The sequence below is a fragment of the Catharus ustulatus genome, chromosome 16, assembly GCF_009819885.2.
Source record: "Catharus ustulatus isolate bCatUst1 chromosome 16, bCatUst1.pri.v2, whole genome shotgun sequence".
NCBI lineage: Eukaryota > Metazoa > Chordata > Aves > Passeriformes > Turdidae > Catharus > Catharus ustulatus.
Genome location: NC_046236.1, coordinates 12,345,845 through 12,367,958, shown reverse-complemented (window position 1 = coordinate 12,367,958; position 22,114 = coordinate 12,345,845). Strand labels below are relative to the sequence as shown.

The 22,114-nt window shown below is 47.8% G+C and overlaps 1 protein-coding gene across 2 annotated transcripts; it reads right to left on the bottom strand.

The window, feature by feature from the left end:
* Window positions 1-13,593: 13,593 nt before the first annotated feature.
* Window positions 13,594-21,770, bottom strand: BRAT1 (BRCA1 associated ATM activator 1). 2 transcript variants are annotated; one of them, XM_033074361.2, is made up of 13 exons: window positions 21,437-21,770; window positions 20,959-21,113; window positions 20,101-20,248; window positions 18,823-19,207; window positions 18,616-18,735; window positions 18,085-18,176; window positions 17,714-17,832; window positions 17,049-17,235; window positions 16,850-16,923; window positions 16,172-16,271; window positions 15,799-15,897; window positions 14,647-14,825; window positions 13,594-14,454 (listed from the first exon to the last, which is right to left on the bottom strand). In XM_033074361.2, the coding sequence occupies exons 1-13, from the start codon at window positions 21,612-21,614 to the stop codon at window positions 13,729-13,731; spliced, it is 2,562 nt and encodes an 853-aa protein (XP_032930252.1). In that variant the 5' UTR covers window positions 21,615-21,770; the 3' UTR covers window positions 13,594-13,728. The 2 variants fall into 2 exon arrangements, with proteins under 2 accessions (XP_032930252.1, XP_032930253.1); XM_033074362.2 differs by having other exon boundaries at window positions 20,101-20,245.
* Between the last annotated feature and the right edge of the window lie 344 nt (window positions 21,771-22,114).

Below are 22,114 nucleotides of genomic sequence, written 5' to 3'. Positions count from 1 at the left end.
CAGGACACGGGGTACAGGACACGGGTAGAGGGACGGAACACAGTGTTCGGGAGGGACACGGGGATAGGGAGAGGATACGGGGTGTGGAGGGGACACAATGCAGAGGGGACACGGGGTGCGGGAACAGGACACAGGGTGCAGGAACAGGACACAGGGTGCAGGAACAGGACACGGGGTGCGGGGCAGGACGGTCCCGCTCGGCTGCCGGAGCCTGGGAGCGCACACAGCCCCGTTTGGGGAAGCGCACTCCCGAAAGGGCCGGGGCTGAGCAGAGCGGCAGTGCCGGGGGGTGGAAAGCCTTTAATCTGTGCTCTAATGAGAGCTGGGCGAGGAGCGGTGTCTGGGGACTGGTTGTGCCGGTGGCTGGTGCCATCCCCGCCCTGCCAGCCGTGTTTGCATTCGCCTCGATGCCTCGCTCCCAGCATCGTTCCCACACGACCCGGATGCATTTCTGTGTCCCACGATGTCCTTTAATTCGGGAATATTATCTGTTCTTGGAAAGGTTAATTACGTTAAAGGAGTGGATCTCTGTTCCTATTTCTTCATGGCTTCATTTATTCTGCCTTTCATGTTTTGATCCTCTTCAGTACTTTGATCCCTCATTTCTACCATCACTGGATGGGAAGAAAAAGGAATACCCTGGCTGGGACCCAAGCATGTCCCTAAGTGACATAAACGGAAATTAGGGGAAAAAAAATATTTTACAGCCTCAGGAGCTGTAGCAGTGCTGGCAGCCCAAACGCCATCTGCACACCCAGCACAACCCCAGGCCCTGCAAGGGCCAGCAGAGTGTCCTGCTGGAGTCGTGGTGGCCAAGGGAATGGACAGGTGACCTCGTGCCATGCTGCAGGATTAGCAAGCACCAGGATGAGACCATCCCTGCTGCAGCCTGCGTGCCTGGGACCTGCATTGCTCTGAAGGCACTGGCAGCATCACTGGTGAAAAATTGCCCTAATTTGCTGCTCTCATAATCAGGCCAAGGCAAAGCAGCAGCTTTTCCTGGCAGCAGAGGCTGCTCGTGAATCTTCCTTGTGGGAAACCTTCCTGAGATTCAGGCTGTGAGAAGGACAGGAGGGAATCCTGAGGCCTTGCAATAGCATCTTCTTCCACTTGAGTTGCTACCCAAAGCACATGAGATGCCCTCTGCGCTGTTTTAATTGGTTGCTGCTTGTAATGAGACTTTATTTGTATTAATTACTTAAATTATGTATTTATGAGTTGCTCTGAGTACACCATTAACATGTTTAGAACCACAACAAGCCTCAAAGAGTCAGCTCCTACATGAGGAAACTGTGAACTGGAAAACCAGACACACTGATAGAGTGTGCTCCCAAAATGCACAATTATTTTTTGTTAAACTTCTTGTAAACTTTATGATTAGTACTTGGCTTAGCTGCCAGCCCACTGACTGACCAGCACAGGTAAACAGGACTGGTGTTGTTGTTAAATGGTCTCATAATGAGGAATTTATCCTGGGCAGGCACAGGAGCAGGTGGCAGTCCTCACCCAGCAGAGCTGGCAGTGGGCGAGATGGAGGCAGGCACAGAGAAGTGATGAGGAAGGAGGCAAGTGGTTTATTGAGAGGGGATCAGTAGAAAAGGAAGAGAAAAGGTAGCAGGAGGTGGTCAAAACTCAGATGAGAAGACAACCAGGAGTTGGAGAGTGCAGTGAGTCAGGAATGGGGATTTGGAGCATGGAGGGAGCAGGAGGTCACCGGGACAGCTGCACTCAGCATTCGCTCAGCTGCGAGCAGAGCTGGTCAGAGCACAGACGTGATGCTCACCACAAGTGCCCTTTATCTGCAGTGATCAGCAGCAGTCACCACTCTGCTCTGAAATCAACTGTTTGTGCAGAGCTGTTTCCTGGAGTGGCCACGATCTGTGCACTCCAACAGGAGGATGTAAAATATGGGGGTTGTGCCTTGAGTGCTGGAAACTTCATGGGGCAGCACATCCTCAGGGAGAGGCAGAATGGAAAAAAATCCCAAAACTGCTACCTGAGGCTGGAATTTAGGCAACTGTAGCTATTTAGCCGAAGAAAGTTCCATTGATACATAAATAGCTCCATGGGGAGTAAAGGCAGGTACCATGAGCTGTATAAGCTGGAGAGAAGAGACTGCCCAAACCCACAGCTGCAGGCTGCAGCCAGACTAATTGAAATGAGAAAATAGGCATTAATTTTTTAAAGAATGAAGTTGATTAGCTGCTGGAACAAATTACTGAGGAAAGTGAAAATCTTCCCATGTGATAGTGTTTTCTATTCAAGATAAGAGGCCTTTCCCCAAGTGGGCTTCAGCCAAGCACATGTTCCTGTGTTCAGCAAAGCAAGGATGGGGTGAAATGTGGTGGTCTCTGCTCTGAGAAGGTGAAGAGGTGGCTTTCAGGCCCCACCTTGATTTTAGGAAATTAATTGAAAGCTGTGCTGTTGGCATGGATTTCTAAATCCCTCCTGGATGATGCCCCTAATTTCAGTTCATGCTGCTACCACAAAGCATAAATGCACACAAGCAAAAGTTCGAAACTTTGGACTTAGGCAGCAGCCCAGAGAGAGCAGAGTGGGTTCAGCTCATGTTGTCTCTCTGCTGGTCAGTCACAAAACCCTGACCTACATTGGGCAGCACTGTAGAACCACCAGCAACTTTGATATTGGTCCTAAAGCAGTTGCAGCCACGTCTGTCTCACCTTCAGACTACATTGTGCACAAGGAGGAGAATTAGGGAATGCCCACACAAAGAAAAGTAAGAATCTAATCTTGTGTTGCTGCTTCTATGGGAATGAGTAAAGTACAAAATTAGCTAGGAGGAACAGGCTCAAAATCAAAGGATGAGATCTACATGTGAATAGTGATGGGGAGGAGGACAAACAGGACTGATTGGTTTGCACGGGACATTGGGAGTTCCCATCCTGGCAGGTACTGGGAGGATGTAGCACCGACCTGTCTGGGGTCAGGTTTGCTGCCTTTGCAAGCTGAAGTCTGGTGGTGTGGTTCTGGTAGAGGGTCTGAGGCAGGAGATGAGGAGAAATCCTCATTTTCCTGAATTTCCCTCAGGAAATCCTTATTAAAGCAGGATTTCACCTGCAACTGGAGAGTCTGAGGGACCTCATCTGACAATACCATAGGAGGTTTTTGCTTCCTCACTGAATCAGTTGATCTGGCTCCCTGCCACACATCCGAGGGTGTGGAAGGGGGATGAAATGTTCCTTGTCTCCTCCACTGATACCACGAAAATGCAGAGCATTGTGCTGGTGCTGAGGAAAGGCCCCTCCTTTGCCCAGCTGCTGTAGTGCCATCCCAGTGGGTAGTGCCATCCCAGCCGTGTGCCAGAACATGCCCTGCGATGCTGCCTCGTGCCCCATCCATCACCTTCCCAAAAACCCCATGGAGGTGTGGATGAACAGCCCTGAGAGGCACTCCTGGATTTCCATGATTCCCTTGGGAAAGCCGAGGTAGCTGGGATTGGCAGCAGTGAAGGACAGCTTCCTTCCCTCTGCAGGAGGCGGCAGGAGAGGAGCACAGAGCAGCAGGCACCTTCTGATGGGGACATCAGTGTCCCTAAGGCAACCAGACCAGCAAAACTGTCCCTCTCTGCTGTGTCCTGGCACAGTCCAGCCTCCAGTGGCAGCTCGGGGAGGAGCTTTAATGAAAACAAATGTTTGGCTGGTGTTACTGTAGTGCCACAGACTTCAAGGAGCAAACAGAGCCCAGCCCTTCTTTGATTAGTGAGTGCAATCTGCTGCTACAGCTGATGCTGGAGGAGAAGATAAGAGAGAGAAAAAGAGAACAGCTCTGCAGTGAAGATGAAAACACTGGACAGAAGATCTGTGGGTGGATGAAAGAGAGCCATTTATTTGCAAATAACTTGCTAGATCAGGCTTCATGTGCATCTGGGCAGCTTCTAATACTGTGGGCTTATTCAGAGCTGAGAGTTTTGACTGGAGTTGGAGACTCCTGAGACATCAGCCCACACATGTAGCTGGTCCAAGTGTCTTGTGCCAATCTCAGGAAAATGTAAGGGTCTTCTTCATTTTTTACCACTGATTTTGTGTCTCCCTGCAGTGTGGCTGCTCTGTGATTCATTCCCATGAGGAAGCATGATTTCAGGTCCCCAGATGGTTGCAGAGGCAGAAGAGGGGGCAGATATGTATTTTTACAGCCAGGAGAATGCAATTTTGGTGTATAAATTTGGCCTGACTTTATTCTGGGGAATATACAGAATGATTGTTTATTATTTATGATATATTTATCTATTTTCACAATTGTCTTCCTCTTGGCTCCTGATTAGGCTTTAGGAACACTGAGGAAGGAGGAGGCTGCTGCCTGAGCAATCCATCCCAGGATTTAAACTCAGCCTGGTATTTGGTCTGTGTGTTCCCTGGGATTCAGCAGAGTCCATTTATTGAGTCCAGCAGAAATAACTTTTCGTTTCCTGGTTTCAGAGGAGGTGTTAAGTAGGACACAGATAAATTTGGGAATATTAGTAAGGGAAGAAGGGCAGCTATTTCTTTTGAAATAAATCCTTGATAATAGATCTTTGGGCAGAGAACTGTGAAGAGCTGCCCTTTGTAGAGAGCTAGAGGATGAGACTTTTGCAGATAGGAAATTTTCTGATTCCAATAAATTATTGGGCAGAAATGGATGTTTGGGAGCATTTCAAGTTTCTTTCTATGCAGACCTGTCTGGCACTGAGTACTGCAGTGTTTCAGCTCAGGGAGTATCTTGCTGATGTCAACAGTTCAGGGCTGGGTCATGTCCTACATTGGTATCTCAGTCCGATTTGGGGAATTTGGGGACTGCTCTGGAGAGGTGAAGAGGTTTTTGGTGGCACTCCAGTTGTAAGGTTTGTCAGAGTTTTCCCTGAGATGCAGAGACATCAAATTTCACGTGGTCAGTAACCTGAAACAGGCTCTCCCCACAGAAGGAGGGAGGTCTGTGACTGAGAGGCAGAGCCCTGCAACGCTCTGTCTGCTTAATTAAAACACTGCAATGAGATGAAACACGAGATGGAGAGCAGAGATAGCTGGAGGCACTGAGAAACTGAAGCATTTTCAAGTATTTTGCTGCAGAGGTGACTGGAGAATTTGCCTGATTTTCCCCTGGTGCTGTTCTTTGCCAGGTGACATGCTGGGCATGGGTGGGCACATCACTGACCCAGAAAGTGGGTCACTGACCAAACCACACGAGGCAGAGGAGAACCACAGGGCTGCAGAGCCTTGAGTCACAGCTCATCTCTGTGTCTCCTTGGGCTGGTGCATGGCTGTGATTTTTGGCTCAGGAAGTGACCACAGCCCAGTTTGCTCTGGGCTGGGCGAGGATCTGCCTGTGCCTGGTGATGCTACAAAGGCGGCCAAAGGCCAAGTGCTGTCACTGGAAACCAACTGTGAATTAACACACAGGGTGTGATTAATGTGCTTTTTAAATGCATTCATGTCCTGTCGCACTGGCTGTGGCTCTTGTGTCACATTTGGTGTTCTCAGAACATTTATTAGCCTTACAGATCCCTTGATTATTGCTTTCTCTTTCATAATTAAGCCATGAAACTCAGCATGGTGCAGCTTATGCAGTATTAATTCATGGCTGGCATATTCTGCCTGTGCCCTAGGATAAGGCTAAATGCTGGCAGCTGGATTGCTCTCTGCACAGTTGCTATTCTGATTTTTTTTAATATGATTATAAAAATCACATCCTGCTCGTATATGGGCAACCTGGGGCTCTGCAGGGGTGCAGCCTGACTTCCTCAAGAGCAGAATCTGTGCCCTCAGCAGTGCTGGCAGAAGGGGTTTCCCCCTGCCCCAGGTGCTGGCTGATGCTCTGCAGGTGGATGCTATTAGCTTTGCTCCAGTGCAGATACAGCCCCACTGCTCTCCACTCCCTGCCCACCCTTCCTAGGACATGCCTGTGAAAATGTGAGTCTTGTAATGAGTTCTGTTTCACTCCTTTTTGTCCTCCTTTTCTTCATGTGAGAGTGAAGTAGAATTCAGGATTTCCTTCTGTAGCTCCACGGCCCCTTTCTGTCAGCAGCAGCTGCTGTGGATGTCTGAATAGTTTTCCTCCTGGCTGGTTGCTCCTGCCCCCAGAACAACAGTTTAACAGTTTGTGTGGCCATGTGGTGAGCTGAAAAGGGAACAAAAATAGCATTAAACATGTCTGTTTTATTTAATTTTTTTAAATTTTTCCCTCTCCTGGGAACTAGTTGTAGGAGTGTGCAGGAGGAATTGGAGCTCAGAGCTACTGGCAGGGAAATCACCAGAATGACACAGACCCAGTGCACTGCTGACCCAGAGGCAGCAGTTTGAATGCAGAATTCATGAGGCCTTTGCTGGGCTGGGTGTTGGGGCACTGGCTGTTTCCTTTGGGTAAATCCAAGCAGCTCTGCAGCCACCTCCTCTGAGGCATGAGCTGCAGGGTGGGCAGTGATGAGCTCCAGCAGCTCTGGTCTCCTGGGAGTCCTGACAAATATCAGATATGGGGACAAAGTGCCACTACTGGAGAGCAGTCCTGTCAGTGTCCCTCACGTGCTCTTCATGGGCCACAGATTCCACAGTGGAATGGCAGTTCCACCCCACTGTGTGAGTGACACACATACCCACACTGCTCAGGTTATTGATTATTGCCCATCAGACCATTTCTGGAGAGACCTGACTGCTGATCATCTCAAAGCTTCTGTTTCAAATAAACAGTGGCAAACCCTACGTGCAGGATGCAAAGCTGTGGTGCAGAAACTCTTTGAGCTCACACGTTTCCATGGAGATGAATCTTTGATCTCGCTGAAATAAATAAAGGGCGGAGAAGATGCTCCCAAATTAGGGAGGAAGGGAAGGCTGATCCCTACGGGGCAGAAGTTCTCAACAGGAATTAGGGTGACAGGAGGCTTCTCTTTTTATGCCCTCCTGATGCCATGTCTGTGGTAGCAGGGAGGTTGAGCTGTGTGCCCGCTGGCACACGTGGAGAACGTGCCTTTCATGCAGCCAGCCTCTCTGCACCTTGGAGCTGCCTGATTTAATGCTGCTGGAGAGAGGCAGACTTTTGTCTGCACTGCAATATTCACCCTGTGCTGCCGGATTTGGAGAACAGAGACACAGGGGTTTAACACCAATGCGAGGCACACTTGTTTTCTTGAGTTGTGGTGAAGCGATGAGAACAGGCAGGAAAAGTGCTCAGTTTACAGATAAAATATAGAGGGGAAAAATAAATCACATTTTACTCTGGTGTAAAAACAGAAGTGTTTACTATGCTGACACGGAGATGGTGACCAAAGGCAGCAGTCAAGTTGGCTTTATCCACACGGGTGAGCTTTGACCGCGCTGGCAACTCGTGTGTTCTCCAAGCTGTCTGCAGGATCTGTTACTGCTGGCACTGGAATCTGAGGCTTCTGTGGATGGAGCAGAGAGGATTAATTAGGAAAGGGCACAATTAGCAGAGTAGTCTCTGAGATGCCAGGCTGTGCTCAGGAGATCTGGGTGGGTACTGCAGGCTCTGAGCCCAGTGTGTGGTACCCTGAGCTGCCGCTCACTGTGCCCGGCTGGGCACGCCTGGGCTGCCTGTCTTAGGCTGCAACACAGGATGTGACCTAAAGTCTGTGTTCTGTCAGCATCTGTTAAACCAGGTGGGGCAGTGACCCTTGTCTCTGTGGGGCAGTGTTCTTTATCTTGTCACAACCCATCCTTCCTCCAGGAGATATCTCCTGTTCATGGCCATTGAGTCCCACTGTACGACTGATAAAATTCCATCATCCCATTGGGAGATGCTCCAGCCAGGGGGAGGAGCCAAGCCTTTCCTACCTAGATAAAAACTGAGATTTGGAACATCAGAGCAGCCTTTTCCCACTGGATTCCAGAGGAAAACCAGACCATTCTACATCACTGGACCTTTGGAGGAAAACTGCACCTTCTGCAGGAGCACTGCTCCAACTGAGCCACATCTGTCACTGCAGGAGGATGCAGCCACCATGGAATGGGACTGCTGCCAACACCCTGCCTGACTGACAGGTGTCAGCTTGGATTCTGACTCTGTCAGTGTTTTAGGTTTGCTCTTTGTAATACTGTATCTCTATTTTAATTTTCCTAGTAAAGAACTGTTATTCCTAATTCCCATATCTTTGCCTGAGAGCGCCTTAATTTCAAAATTATAATAATTTGGAGGGAGGAGGTTTACATTCTCCATTTCAAAGAGAGGCTCCTCCTTTTCTTAGCAGACACCTGTCTTTCAAAGCAGGACACTGCATTTCTCACTCCACTGGGCGCCCGTGTGGTGCCTTTCCCTGGTCACTTCAGATCTGCTCACAGGGCAGTGATGGATCGGTCCCTTTGTCTCAGCTGCCAGCACAGCACCAAACAGGTTTTACTGCAGCGTGCAGGGTGAGCAAACTGCTGTGCAAAACTGGTGCAGCACTGCTTTTCCTCCTTTTTCACTTAAATAATGTCCCTCAGATGCGTTGAGCTGCCAGTTGTGCTAATTAGGGTCTCTAATCCAGGGGTTTTCACCCAGGCTGGATGGTGCTTGAGTGCCTTGCTCCCACCACTGCTTTCCCTGGAGCAAGTGATCCCTTTGTACTTTGCTGGTTCTCCAGCTCCTGAATGGCTCAACCATCATTTCATGGAATTTTAGATTTACAGTTTAAATACTTTATTTATGAGGATAAATGTTGTTTACGGTTCTGAAATCTTACAGTCTTTTCCAAATATTTCAGAAAGCTTCAGTGTTGAACAAAGCCCACAAGTTCCCTTTAGGAGCCAACAAGGGGGAGTTTTTGTTGATTTTATTGTTGTTTCACATGACCTCCTTCACTGAAAATACTATCACTGCTCTCTTTTTTCAGAAATGGGCCATTTAAGTGAGGAAGCCGTGTTGTCTTATGCACTACTTCACTGGGAAGAAAATGAAGGAGCATGCAATATTAAAGGTATTTTGAACCAAATTCACTTCAACTGGTTTCAGTGGAAGATTTAACTTTGTTTTCACAGGGCTGTTTGTCAGAACCTAAAGCACAAAATGCTCTGTTGGGTCAAAGTTAAGGTTATTGGACAGTAATGAAAACAGCATTTTTATCCTCAATAACATGGACAAGACAGGATTGCTGTGCAGCCACAGCTGTTTGTCTCTGGGCTGTGATGGATGTTGTCACTTAGCAACCACTGCCATTTGTGTTTTAACTGGAGCTTTTCTGTTGTTGGCATATAATGAGAGTTGTAACCACGAGATCTGTTCCATCCAGGGTGTTTGTTATCAAGAGTGATGGGTTGTAGGACTCACCTGTGCCCCAGCCTGTAAGGGCTAAACCAGATTTCATGTGTGATGGCTAAGGCAGCTCAGTAAGGCTTTGTTTAGGAGCTGGCTTGGCCAAGCCACGTTTGAAGATGAACAGCCTGCCTTCACCATCTGCCAGACCTGGCTCTGCAGCTCCTTGGTGCTGGTCACAGCCCAGCCCAGCAGCTGGTTTGAGGCCAAAGCTCTGGGTGCAGGAAGGAGGGAGCAGCCTGGATGTCCCTGCACACAGCAGCAGCAGAGCCCTTCTCCCTGCTGCTGAGCCAGCCTGAGAGCTCAGGAGTGTGGGGTCAGTGGAGGCTGGGAATGAGAGGAGTGAAGGAGAGCTGAAGATTGAAGCTCTCTGCCTCTTGAGTGTAATTCCCACCTATCCTGCATTGACAATGAGGGAAAAGGGTCAGACCTGTGACAGTTCAAGCTGTAACACTACAGGAACTGGGTAAGGTCATGGTTTAACACCTGGTCTGATTTGATCTAACCTAGAAATGCCTCTCAAAGTGGTGGGTGCACCCTCTGTGCTGGACAATTGGGTTCCTGCCTGGCCAGGCAAATGAGGAGTAACTTGGTTTGGATGGGGTTGGTTTGGAGGTAGAGGTGTGAAAGGTATCTTTGCAGCTCTGTTATATTGTCATTATTATGTAAATAAACACTTTCAGGTGGTGTGCTCTGAGCAGACAGTGGGTTCTGGATAGAAGCACTATTTTCTTTAATTTTATTTTGCTTTAACTGGAGTTGTGCAATTGCACCTGTAGCTCTGCAGATCCTTGGTGAGGGCTGCTCATCCCTTTCCATCAGGGGAATTCAGGAGAGCCCCCAGGATGTGTTTCCTCACAGTTGCACATCCTCAGCTCTGCTCTGCCTTGTCCAGGTGAGCACACTGCTCCTCCAAATCCCATTTCTCTGTTTGCTGGCTCTAAGGTTAAAGGCAGGACCTGTCCTGCCTCTGGAGCAGCAGGGCTGACACAGGCTGAGGTCTGGCCCTGCTGAAGTGATGTTTTATTCCTCAGCAGAAAGCAAAACCCACTGCTCCAAGGGGAAATGACACAGAGCACAGAGCTGCTGCTACTGGGGTACTTTTCCATTGTGAAGTGCTGAGATCTTCGGCAGTGAAGCTTTTGACAAGTTCCTCTCTAATGCACACCACTTTTTAGAAGCCTTGATGAATATGTATTGAAAGGTAGGGCAAATTTTATCAGATGAGGACAGAAGGAATTGCACAGATGTGCACAAATTGATCTGTAATCACAGATCACGTATATCCAAGCTGAAGCAGCAGCCCTAGACATTTATGGCCCATTTTTGACAAAGTTGTGCAATTAGTGTAATTAGGCAAAGAATATTCTTTGTATTGTAAATGTCTAGTGTATTAAACCAGAAAATTAACAGCCATTCCTTTGGCAGCTTTCATAAAGCCATTGCTAGTAGGGCTGAGCCAAAGATGATGCTTCTCTCTAGTGTCTGAGTCTGAGCAGTAAAAGGATAAATCCTTTCTTCAGAGCTTTGTTGAAATGTGTTGAAAGCAACTCTAGGAATTTCCTACCTGTGTACAGATCAGACAATACAACTTAACATTGCCCCCTTGCAGATAAAGAGCTGAAATGAGCTTTGAAAATTTCTTCTTCCACAGCACCAGCCACCAGAGATACAATTATTTTTTTAAAAAATCTGTGATGTTTTTTGTCAATACGACTTGAATTTCTCCTGCTGGCTATTCACAGCCTGCTTAAAAACAAAGGTCAGTCCTGAGCCTGGTGTCCTCTTTCCTTGAGGTGCATGTCTGCCTGCAGCCTCTGCCAAAATCAGCTCTCTGGGTGTTGGAAAAACTCTCAGTGGTGCCTGCCTCCTGCAGGAACCAAACACAGCTACAGCTCTGATGGGGTGAACGCTGGAGTTTCCAGAGAAATCCATCCCAAAATGTCCATAACAGCAGGCCAGGCAGCCCCCTCCTTCTCTGTGCTGTGTGACAGTGAGCTGGTGGTACTTTCTGGAGGGACAGCTGTAGTTGTGCTGTGCTGTGGTTAAATGACAATGGCACTTGCTGAAGGGAATGCTCAGGATGCACTTGGGGACAGCCAGAGCTGCTCAGGGCTGTCTCCTTGGGGGCCAAGCCTTCCCCCCATGTGCAGCATGACCACAGCTCCTTGGCAAGACAGCAGTGAGTGCAGTTCTTAACCCAGCAGGAAGCTCTGTGGCTGGGATAGGGATCTTGTGGAGGTGCAAAAAAAAAAGTCTGGGTAGGTAAAAATTTGGTTTAAAATAGTTGTGAGTGTAAACAAGCAGGGTAGGGCTTGTATGAGTCCTGAAGTGTGTGAAGATGGGCATCCTAGAGGGGGTATCCCAGCATGAGAGGTGATCCACATCAGTAGCTGTTGGTGTGTGTTCATAAAATTGAGAGCTAAATTTCCAGCTCAAAAATCCCACCCCATTGTTTTCTGTAGAAATAATTGTGGAGTTTTTAGTTTGCTTTAATGTCATTGCCCCAGACATTTGTCCCACACACTGCCCAGATGTCCATGACCCTTCCAGTTTCTCCCAGCTACCAGGGGCAGGGTGGCAGTGCCAGCACCTCGGGGTCAGTGGGACTCACTGTCACAGGAGCAGCAGAGAAAACAAAAGGCAAAGCAGGGAGCTCAGACAGGACACAAATACAGTCAGCACTGTCCCAGAGCTGCTGGAGGTGGAGACCTGTATGTAATGAAAGAGGAACCAAATCCTTAAGACCCCTTCTAAAGATAAGGAGCCCCCCCAGCTTGTTGTACATTTGGATTTTAGTGTACAAGTGTATAAACACCATTTTGGACTGCAATTAGGCAAATGCTACAAACATGTCACCCTCACCCCAGCTGATTAAAAAGGAAAGAGAGTTCCATAAAAATTTAATAGGTCTGGGAGTTGAGAGACCTTGGTAATAAGCAGTGAGTTTTCCTTCTGTAGCAACTCACTTTTTCAATTTGCTGGTATCTGAATAACTCCTTGGAGTCTCCTAAACTGCACAGCCCTGAAATGAGAAGAATTCCAGTGCTGAACAGGAGGGAGGTGCTCACCCAGCAACCTGCTGCCTCCTCTCCTGGAGCACAGCTGACTTGCTGTCAACACAGAATGCTGCTTTTGGAACTGCAGAGCCTTCACTAGACGGGACTGCTGGACTCCACAAACACTCCACACTGCTTTAAAAGCACATCCCTGCTCTCTCACTAACCCTTTCCATTTCTGAGATGAACTCAGTGGCAGGAAAAGGCCTGAATTTTATGTCTCCTGTCTTTTGCCAGGTGTAGATCCAGTTCAAGTAGAATTGTGTGTCAGCAGCAGAGCTATTCTCTCCTAAAAACAGCTGCTGGTACAAAACCCAAGGGCTCTGTCACACATAAAGCTGTGCACAGAGCAACAGGCACGTGTGCTGCTTTCCTCAAAAGGCACAGAGCAAACCTTCAGCCTCAGCAGCAAGGGATCCAAACTGCATCTCAGTCCATTGTAGTGCTGCAGGGAGGAGACTGTACAAGTCCTTTCAGTGCTTTAGCTGCTACAGCCTCCACTGCCCCAAAATCAGTGTCATGTTCCTGCCTCTCCACAGACTCAGGAGGCAAAAGGATGCTCAGTAACCCCTCAGTGCTGGAAAAGAACCCACCATGGTTTGATCTACTCTAAAGGTGCTGTTTGGTTTGGGGCTTTTTCTAGGTTGCAAAAAGTTTTTTATCACATGGCAAGATACTGGAGCAAGTTACAAACTGCACTCTTCCCCAAGTTTTTATAAAACTGCCTAATTTTCCTCAGAAAATCATGTTGCTAGTTTCTAATTGTTACCAAAACTGAACTTGAAAAAGCTTTAAGTGTAAGTTTCTCTCAAAAGTTAGAAACTATCTGAGCACTTCAGGAATGGAAAATAGCAGCACTTGGAAAAAAATCAGCAAAATGGACTTGCTTCTGGCTTCAATTAAAACAAAGTCAGCATGTTGGTGTCACTGCTGAGATCAAACAAGTCTGTGATCTATAGGAGAAAATTTGTAATGCTGAGGATGATCAGCTTTTGACTCCTTAAATGCCACCTTCTGCTCTAGACCTCAAAATGCACAAGGGAAGCTGAAAGCTCTGTTTTTAGAATAAATACAGAAAGGTCAAAACAAGCGTCCCTTAAAACCAGTCTCCATCAGTTTTAGCTACTCTGGCTCTAAAGGAGCCTGCAACAGTTTGTTTTCAGTCACTCCTTTGTTTTTTTAAAATGCTTCCTTATGTAGGCATGGTCTGGTGCTTTCTTAAAAGACAACAACTTTAAAAAAAGAACAAATGCCATTCCCAATGTTTTTACTTTGAAAAAGAAACAACAGTTTATTGGAGATGACACTTTTTAACAAAAAAAAAATCATCAGTATTAAAGCAAAGATTTTCTAACTCATTTAACAGCTTACAACCCATCCTTCTCCAGAAGAAGAAAACTGCTTAAGCACTGCTCCCACAGAGCAAAAGCTGTGTTCAGTAACAGTCAACTTCATTATCCTCTATGGTCCCCACAGTAGCAAGGATGTCCTGTAAGAGGGACTGAGGGCTTTCCTCCACATGGTCACTACTTTTATTTAGCTCATCATGCAGCTCCAGTAAGTCTATTGCTCCCAAAGCTAACATCATGCTCTCTGGATCCTGGAAATCCACCCCATCACCACCATCTGTGGGCAAGTTCTGAGCCAGAGAACCCTGTCTCAGTGTCCTCTGTAACCAGGCAATGCCACGTCCTGCAGGTGAATCTTCAACCTCTTGTGGATTCTCCAAAGTACTCATGGGGTAGAAATGACCTCTCAAGCCAACCAGCACATCACAGGCTCTCTGCCCCACGGGTTTGTCACAGTCACACAAAGATCCAAACAAGAACCCAAACAGCTTTGCTCGACAGAACACCTGCAGCAGCTCCTTCTGAGGGGTGGAACTTGTGACTGCAGAGGAGACAGGAGCATAGGGACACTGGGAAAGCTGGCAAATGGCCTGACTACAGAAAACTTCAACCAGCTCCAAACCACCAAGTCTGACTTCCCAGTCCAAGTCGTGCTCCACAGTCTGGATGACTCTAGAGACAAACTGCTCTGTATCTTCCAGCCGACCTGTGCAGCCTTCTCTCAGCCACTTGGTGAAGATGCTGATCACAGCCCTCCTAGGAAAGCCCTCTGAGTCTGTTGACAAGATTTCCTGAAGCTTTGCTATAATGCTCTAGGTGCAAAAAGACAAAAGAGAAAGCACTGTGAGGAGAACACAAAGAAACAAGAACAGCAGTGGTGAAAAAATCTTGTCATTACAGGCTGTGCAATCTGCCTGCATGAGCAGGTAACTTGTGAAGAAAGTTATAAGCAGTACAGCAGTAAAGTGATGGGAATTCTGCTCGTGGAGGAAAGGTTATTTTACCTCTTTGTTATATTGACTGCCTGTGACAGGTGACTCTGGAGCAAAGCAAGTAATGGGGGCCAGGTGTCCCACCGCAGTCACGGCGCTCGCTCGCACGTAGCTCTCTGGGTCCTCCAGCAGGTTTTCTGTGAGCCTCAGCACCTCTGAGGACAGCAGACACTGCCTGAACTCATTCTGGTCTGTAAACAAGACAGCAATCCAAAGAAGTGGGAGTTTGTTCCCTCTGAGCATGAAGCTGTTTCAATGCAAACACTCAAGGATGGCCACTGCCTGCAGGGACAGCTACTGGAGAGAGAAGCCACCGCAAGGACCAGGCAGATGTTCTGTGTCAGGCTGCCCCTCTCCCAGCAGCTTTTAGTCAAGCCCTGACAGACACTGGGACTTGGACAATTGCACTTAGAGTTGCTTCAGCAGAAAGAAAAAACTTTCTGCGGGCAAGTGGGGACATGGTTCCAGCCCCATCAAATTCATGCCTTTGCTTAAAGGAGGAAAAAATAGTCTTGCTTTCTGTTGTTAGGCATGTGGCAGAGAAAACAAAAGTAACTGCAGCACTGAGAGGGGCTGCAGGGTAAAGTGCTAATGCAGCTGAGCGTGCTGGATACTTCTTTTGTGACCTGGGGACAAGAGCAGAAGACAACATTCCCCTCCCCTCAATATCACAGAGCTACCACAGGAAAATCAGTATTGCCTCAGTGCTACATGCTGCAAAGCCTGAGCTATCAGTAAGGCAGAAAACCAGTCATTAATCCCAAGCATATAAAGCAGGTCTAGGCTTTTAGTCTCCTAAAGCCCAACCCCCAACCTGCTGAAAGAAACCAGACTCCAGTGCACAGCAAACTGAAAACCAGAAAGTATTATCTGCCATTGAGCAGTGTCACTGCCTTGACAGACATGTCTCAACACCTCTCAGTTTAACTCACCAAAACTGCCATTAAGGCAGGTACAGCAATCTGAGTTCAACAGAAAAAGCAGGGTAAGTTTATTAATATTTTTGTAAGATTTTGATCATGATCTCAGAGTAAAAATCTTGACACTTCTTTCTCTTCTCAGCCCTCCAGTTACAGGTCAGAAGATGCTTCACCAGCCCAACTGACTTTCATAGAACCAAAAGAAATACTCCTCAAATATGAACTATTAAATTTTTGCACCTACCTCTCAAGCACTTAACCATGGCAGTGAGGAACTCCAGGGAAGAATCTCTTACTTCCCAGCAAGGACTGCACAAACGTTTCTGCAGCACCAGAAACACACCTGTAAAAGGAAAATGGCAAACCTGAATGGACATGAGGAGGTAACAAGCCTTACTGAAGAGCTCACTGTACAACCTCTACATCACTTCATCTGATACAATCCCTTTTGCTGCTGTTGTGTGCTTCTCCCAGAGTTCTGCAAAGCACTATTTGGGCATCCAAACTTAAATTTAACATAATTGTGAACAAGTGAATCCAGTGCTTTGAGCAGGAAAGATAGGCAGGAGCAGATTTATGTGTGTCACTGTTTGTCCCAGCTGGACCAGCTTTGTTACCTTCCAAAATCTTCTCAGTTTGTTGCTGCTGACTGTTGGAGGGCAGTCCTTGCAAGTGCACCAACCACTTGGATGTAGCTTGAAAGGTTTTCTTTAGAACCTGAAACAATGGAAAGCAGATTGGCTTTACTACAGGAGGAGGCAGTGTTGCCTTTATGCCTTTAAAGGTAAAATCCATTTTAACCTCGAACTTACAGAGAAATTCTCAGAGTAAACAAGTGCATGTGCCTCCTTACTAAGAAGCCAGCCATAAATAAATGGTGCTTAAATATAATTTCTAACAAACACCTGGAAAATTCCTGTGTTCAGCCTAGTATTACTAAGTTCTAGTACCTCCAGCTTTGGATTTGCAGCTGCCATCAGAGTCATTCAAACAAAACAAAGAAAAAACCAAATCCCCTTAATAAAAAGAATCCAATACTTCATGACTATGTCAAGTTGAGTATGAGTGATGCTCTTAGACATGATGGCTCCTGTCTCCTCAAGAACTCTCAATTTACTGCTAAGTTACTTGCTCATTACAATTTTAGCTATTTTCTGGAAGCCACCCAGGACAAGTGTCCTACATATTCTAATTCAAAGTGTGCTAGGAAACAACTGCAGTCAGACTCTTTCTCAGAATTACACCCCATCGGGGTTAGCTAATAGACTTGGATCTCTCCCTAGCTCTATACTCACAGTAGGGCTGGTGTTTGGACTCTGCAGATATGCCAGAAGGACATCAAAGAGACTTCCTATGAGTGTGTCACAGTCTGAAACAGAGAAAACAAACCCAGAGGACCAACAATGAGAGATGGAGCAGCCAAATCCCTGCTGAAATACAGGAAGACACAGAACTGTAAAATTGTTTTGGTTAAGAAAGCAAAGATGAACTCACCTTTTTTCTCTGAGAGTGCTGCAAGGACATCAAGAGCTGACTTCTGCACTCTGAAGCAATTGATCAAATTCCTGCTTATTGTGCTTCCCAGAGGAGAAGGTGGGCTCAGGGAGCCATTGCAGAATTGCAATATTGTCATGAGAGAGCGCAGCAAAGACACACAGGGTAAATCCACTTTTAAATGTTTCTAATGAGTGAGAAAGAAAAGAAAAGAGTTTCCAGCAACAACCTCAAGTACAGAACAGTTTTAGGAGAGAAGGCAGCAAAAATTGCAACTTTTAGTCAGTTCTTAAGGTACCACAATGTCAATAACTACAAATAAATTATCTTCCTCTCTTCCAAGAACTATGGCACAGATGGAAGGAGATTCTTCTCACTGCTTGGGAAAGCAGTTCAATTTGTGTTTCTTCTCAGGATCAATAATTGCAATACAAGTAAGGCATGCTAACAAAGCTCATCAAGACAAATCTAAAACTTAAGAGTCTCAGTATCCCTCTGCTTTCCTATTTAGAGCCCACTGTGCTAAATTTCCTTAACTATCAAAACTCTCACTGCCAACTCCTCATTCTGTTATGCTCTACTGCAAAAGTTTGCAATCATCTTAACACTGTCTCTCAAGAACCAGTTTGATTCCCAGGTTCTTTTTTCCCCTCTCTGAATGTTACCAGAGACAGCAGCTTCTCCAGGTGAGCGAGGGTCTGACACAGGAGACCAGCACAAGACGTCTTGGAGGACAGAAGACTTTCAACAGTGACAGGATCACTGACAGACTCATCCAGCAAACCTAGAGGACCAAAGAAGAAGAGCTCAGGTCATCAATGAATAGAAAAGGCTGTGATTTTTAAAGTTAACCAAGATATTCAGGTGATGTAGTAGGAATATCCCTTCAAATGCAACTGGCAGTAGGATTTGTCACTGTTTAAATACTGCTATTGTCCTTGACTTCTCCTACTCTTTTTCCTCCAGTTTTGTCTGTACCAGGCACTTAAAATACTGGCAAGCAGACTGGCCTCTAACTTTTCTGTCACAACTGTACCTGCACATTCCAGAGGTTGGGAGGCTGCTCTCAAAATACAGTCCATTGGCTGAAGCAGAACAGTCAGTGCCTGAATCCTGACATCTTGTGGGCTTCAAGGAGGAAACAGCAGTTAACACAAGTAAACTTCAATTCCTTCCCAAATACCTGCCCCAAATGAGCAGGATAATGATTTTCATGCAGGCTTTTAAACAAGCCAGCAATGACAGAGCAACAAAAGCAGTATCACAATCTGAGCCTTCTTCCAAGGTCCCCTTGCTAACTGAAAGCAGAGAAATGGCTCTGGAATTTAGAAGCAGCTTTATCAAGCTATGCAAACAGAGAGTGGGATCCTGTGCAAGGAGGCTGGGAGAGGCATATTTGTCAACAAGAGAGTGTTCTTCTACCTTAGAATAAGTGTTAGCTTGCAAATTAGTATCTGTATATGCTGTATTCATCTGATGATTTCCTGCTGCTTTTTCACTACCTAACAGGGAATTATGGAGCAGAAACACCTGCACAGTGCAGAAATTTCATTGCATTAAATCTTACCATTTGCAGAGCTTCAAAAGTCCCACTGCCAGAGGACCTGCTTGTACTGGGGTTAAGCGTTCCAGAGCAGAAGTTACTAATGCCCAAAAGCTGCCTTCAGTGCCACAAAGCACAGGGGACCTGAGAAGAGAGAGTAAGTGTCACCCATCCCATGGTGGCAAACAGATCTGTCTCAGCATGGGCTCCAAGGTACCAGAAGATCCTTACCGTGCCACATTAAGCAGAAGATTTGCCAGCACAGGCTGTGCTTGAACAGTCTCCTCCAGCAGAAAGGATTCTATTTGCTTTGCTATGTCTAACCAAAGGACTTCAGTCCATGCAGCATAACAGCTGCCAAAACAACTGCCAAACAAACTGCTCAACAGCTTCAGTGACTGCTCAACGTGAGAGGCAGAGCTGGACTGAAGTGACTCTTGTATGTGCTTTACAATCATCTGGGCACACGCTGGCCAGTCACAGTCCTTGGCACTGAGAGCTTTGGATGTTTCAGACTCTAGGGAGAAGGTAAGCATGTGCACCAGGAGCTGGCTGGCAGCTGAAGCCACAAACAGGCTGGGATCCCCTTGCAGAGTGAAGATCACATCCATGCTTCCTGTGGGAAAACAAAACAAAATCACTGGAGGAACAACCAACCATTTTTTGTCTTTCATTCAGGTACCACAAAGCTTTAAATGGTGGTGGTGGGGTTTCCTTATACTTTATTTCATAGTCTCTACTCAAAGTCAGCCAGTCCTTAAGAACAAGCAAACTGAATAAGAAAATAAAACTGTTTTCAGATCCTCAAGGGTTTAGTAACTCAGGATCTGACTTCAATATAACACCAGTAACATTAGGAGATCTGACAGCACACCCAGTGTGTATTTATGGACAGAGCCTGTACCATCTCTGGACATAACCTGAAGGAAAAACATGAACAGCAGTATCAATACCACTTTTCCATCACATGGACAGCAGCACGTGCTGCACTTTAATACCAATCCAGTCTTTTAGGCCCCTCTGTACATGGGATCTAAAGCTGGTGTTAACAGCAGAATTTACACATATATGTAATGAATAGCTGCATAACAACAGGATTGCAAATGTGTGCAAGCACCAAGAGATAAATGAGCCCCTGCTTAGTTTCTCTGCACTAAAATCAGGCTGAAATGCACCCTTTAGTAGGAGAGTACAACTCCTTACAACAACTTCTTACAATTAAGAATACAGATAACCCTTAATTTATAAGGGCAATTTTAGAAGATTCTTTCCCCTCTAAAAAGAGCACCACTGCAGTGTTAGGAGAAAAAAAAACGCATAACTAAAGTTAACTTAGTGCTTAACTAACTCAACCAGCATCTTTCAATGACTTTGTTTTTTTTGACAAACAGCTTATTCTAATCTTAAATAAACAAAGACTCCCATCTTGCTCATTTGGCATCTGAGCAAGAGCCTGCAATGGCAGGGACACAGCAGAGCTGGGGAGATGGCAGCCCCAGCAGCACTCACCTGTGGAGCAGAGGAAGGGCAGGGCAGGCTGGTGGTGCACCATGCTGTGCACACCCTTCAGCCAGGCGCTGCGCACCGACGCGTCCTCCCACACCGCGCTGCCCCGGGGCCCCTCCCGGCCAAAGAGCCTCCCCAGCAGCTTCTCCTGCTGAGACAGGGCACAACACAGAGCAAACAGTGAGCAGAGGGGCTGCTCTGTCTGAGTCGAGAGTATCAGTACTGTAGTGAAAGCTGCTCTTGCTAGAAGTATCACTAAAATGGGTAATTTTCAGATTATCACGCTTAAACACAACATATGGACAAACCAGAGTGTTCAAAACTAAAACTGTTTTGTTTTCAGGTGCTAAGGGACAACTTATGTGCATCAGTTCCATCAGACTGCTTTATGCACCTGTACACATCTCCTCCCTGAGTGAAGCTTTTGGGTTTTGTACTAAAATGTATCCTGCTGCAGAAAACATAGCTTTAAAAAGCTCCCTCGTTTTTGCAGGGAATCAAAAATTTCCTGTCAACCTATTATGGAGGGAAAATGACATCTGTTAGTGAAGTTTAAATCTACAAGATCTGTCCAGTACTGTGCAGTGAGTGCTGTGAAGTAGTGTTACCCCATACACTCTTTTGAACTAAAATGGGACACTGGACATCAGCATTCACATCCTACTGTGGTGAGACAGAAGCGAGAAGCAGCTTTACATGAGAACTGAACAAGAATGGTGATTTTAGGTCTTTGTTGCTCTATCACTTTTACTGAGCTGTCCCACATAAGCCATAAATCTGTGCTTAAGAAGAATACGCACATTTTGAAGGACTGTCCATACAGGAGGAGCACACAGACACACAGCAGGGCGGCTGACTCACCTGCAGGTGCTGGAAGCGGCTCTCGGAAGAGGCGAGGATCCCAGCTAGCTGCAGGGTGAAGGACACGATGCTGGGGCTGGGATCCGGCAGGGCCAGCACGGAGGTGATGAGCTCTGTCAGACTCGGGTTGTCCTGCACCAGCTCCACAGTGGGATCTGCCCGGGAGAGGCCGGGACACAGCAGTCACTGCCAGGACTGTCCTGTCCCATAAAGCGGCTCCCTGAGAGGAGGTGAGCCCTGCCCACTGCTAGAATGGATGAATTCGGGTTCACCCACAGCATCTCCAGGTGTCACAGCACCTCAGATACTTGTGGAGACACTCAAACCCCACCTGGACACCCGTTCCCGTGTCACCTGCTCCAGGTGACCCTGCCTTGGCACTTGGCACTGGATGGTCCCTTCCAACCCGAACCATTCTGCATTCCGTGATGGATCTCCGCTCCCCTCGGAGCAGCCCCCGGCAGCCCCCGACACTCACCGAACCACGTCAGGCTGCGGAACCAGTCCAGCAGCTTCTCCAGGCAGGTGTCGTCGAGGCCGGGCTGCCGCGGGTCGGCCAGCGCGGCGCACACGCCGGGCAGCAGCGCGGCGCACTCGCGGGTCATGGCGAAGCGGCGGCGGGCCCGGGCCACGAACCGGGACTGGGGGTCGCACATGGCCAGGAGCACCGGGACTGATAGAGGGACCGACAGAGGGACAGATACCGGGACAGACAGAGGGACCGACAGAGGGACAGATACCGGGACAGACACCGGGACCGACACCGACCCCGGGCCGGCGCGGCCGCACCGCGAGTGTCGCAAAGGGGGCGTGGCCAATGGCGCCAAGGGGCGTGGTCAGGGGGCGTGCCCCGGGCGCGCTCCGGGAGCGGGCGGTGGGTGCGGGCCGGTGCCCGTGATGCGCGCGGTGCGGTTGCGCCCTGCCCGGAGTTGTCCCGGCGCTCACGGGCAGAAGGTTCCGGCCCGGCAGTGGAGCGGAGCCCTCGCAGGGGTCGCTCCGCCGCCCGCGGGTGTTTGGCTCCCTGTGGAGCCGCTTGGTGTCACCCGCGCTCTGCGGCCCGGCCGAGCGCCGCTCCCCCCTGGCAGTGCGCGTGCGCCATTCCCCCGAGCCGCATGGGGGCGCTGGCGCCGCTCAGCGGTTGCTATGGTGACCGCGA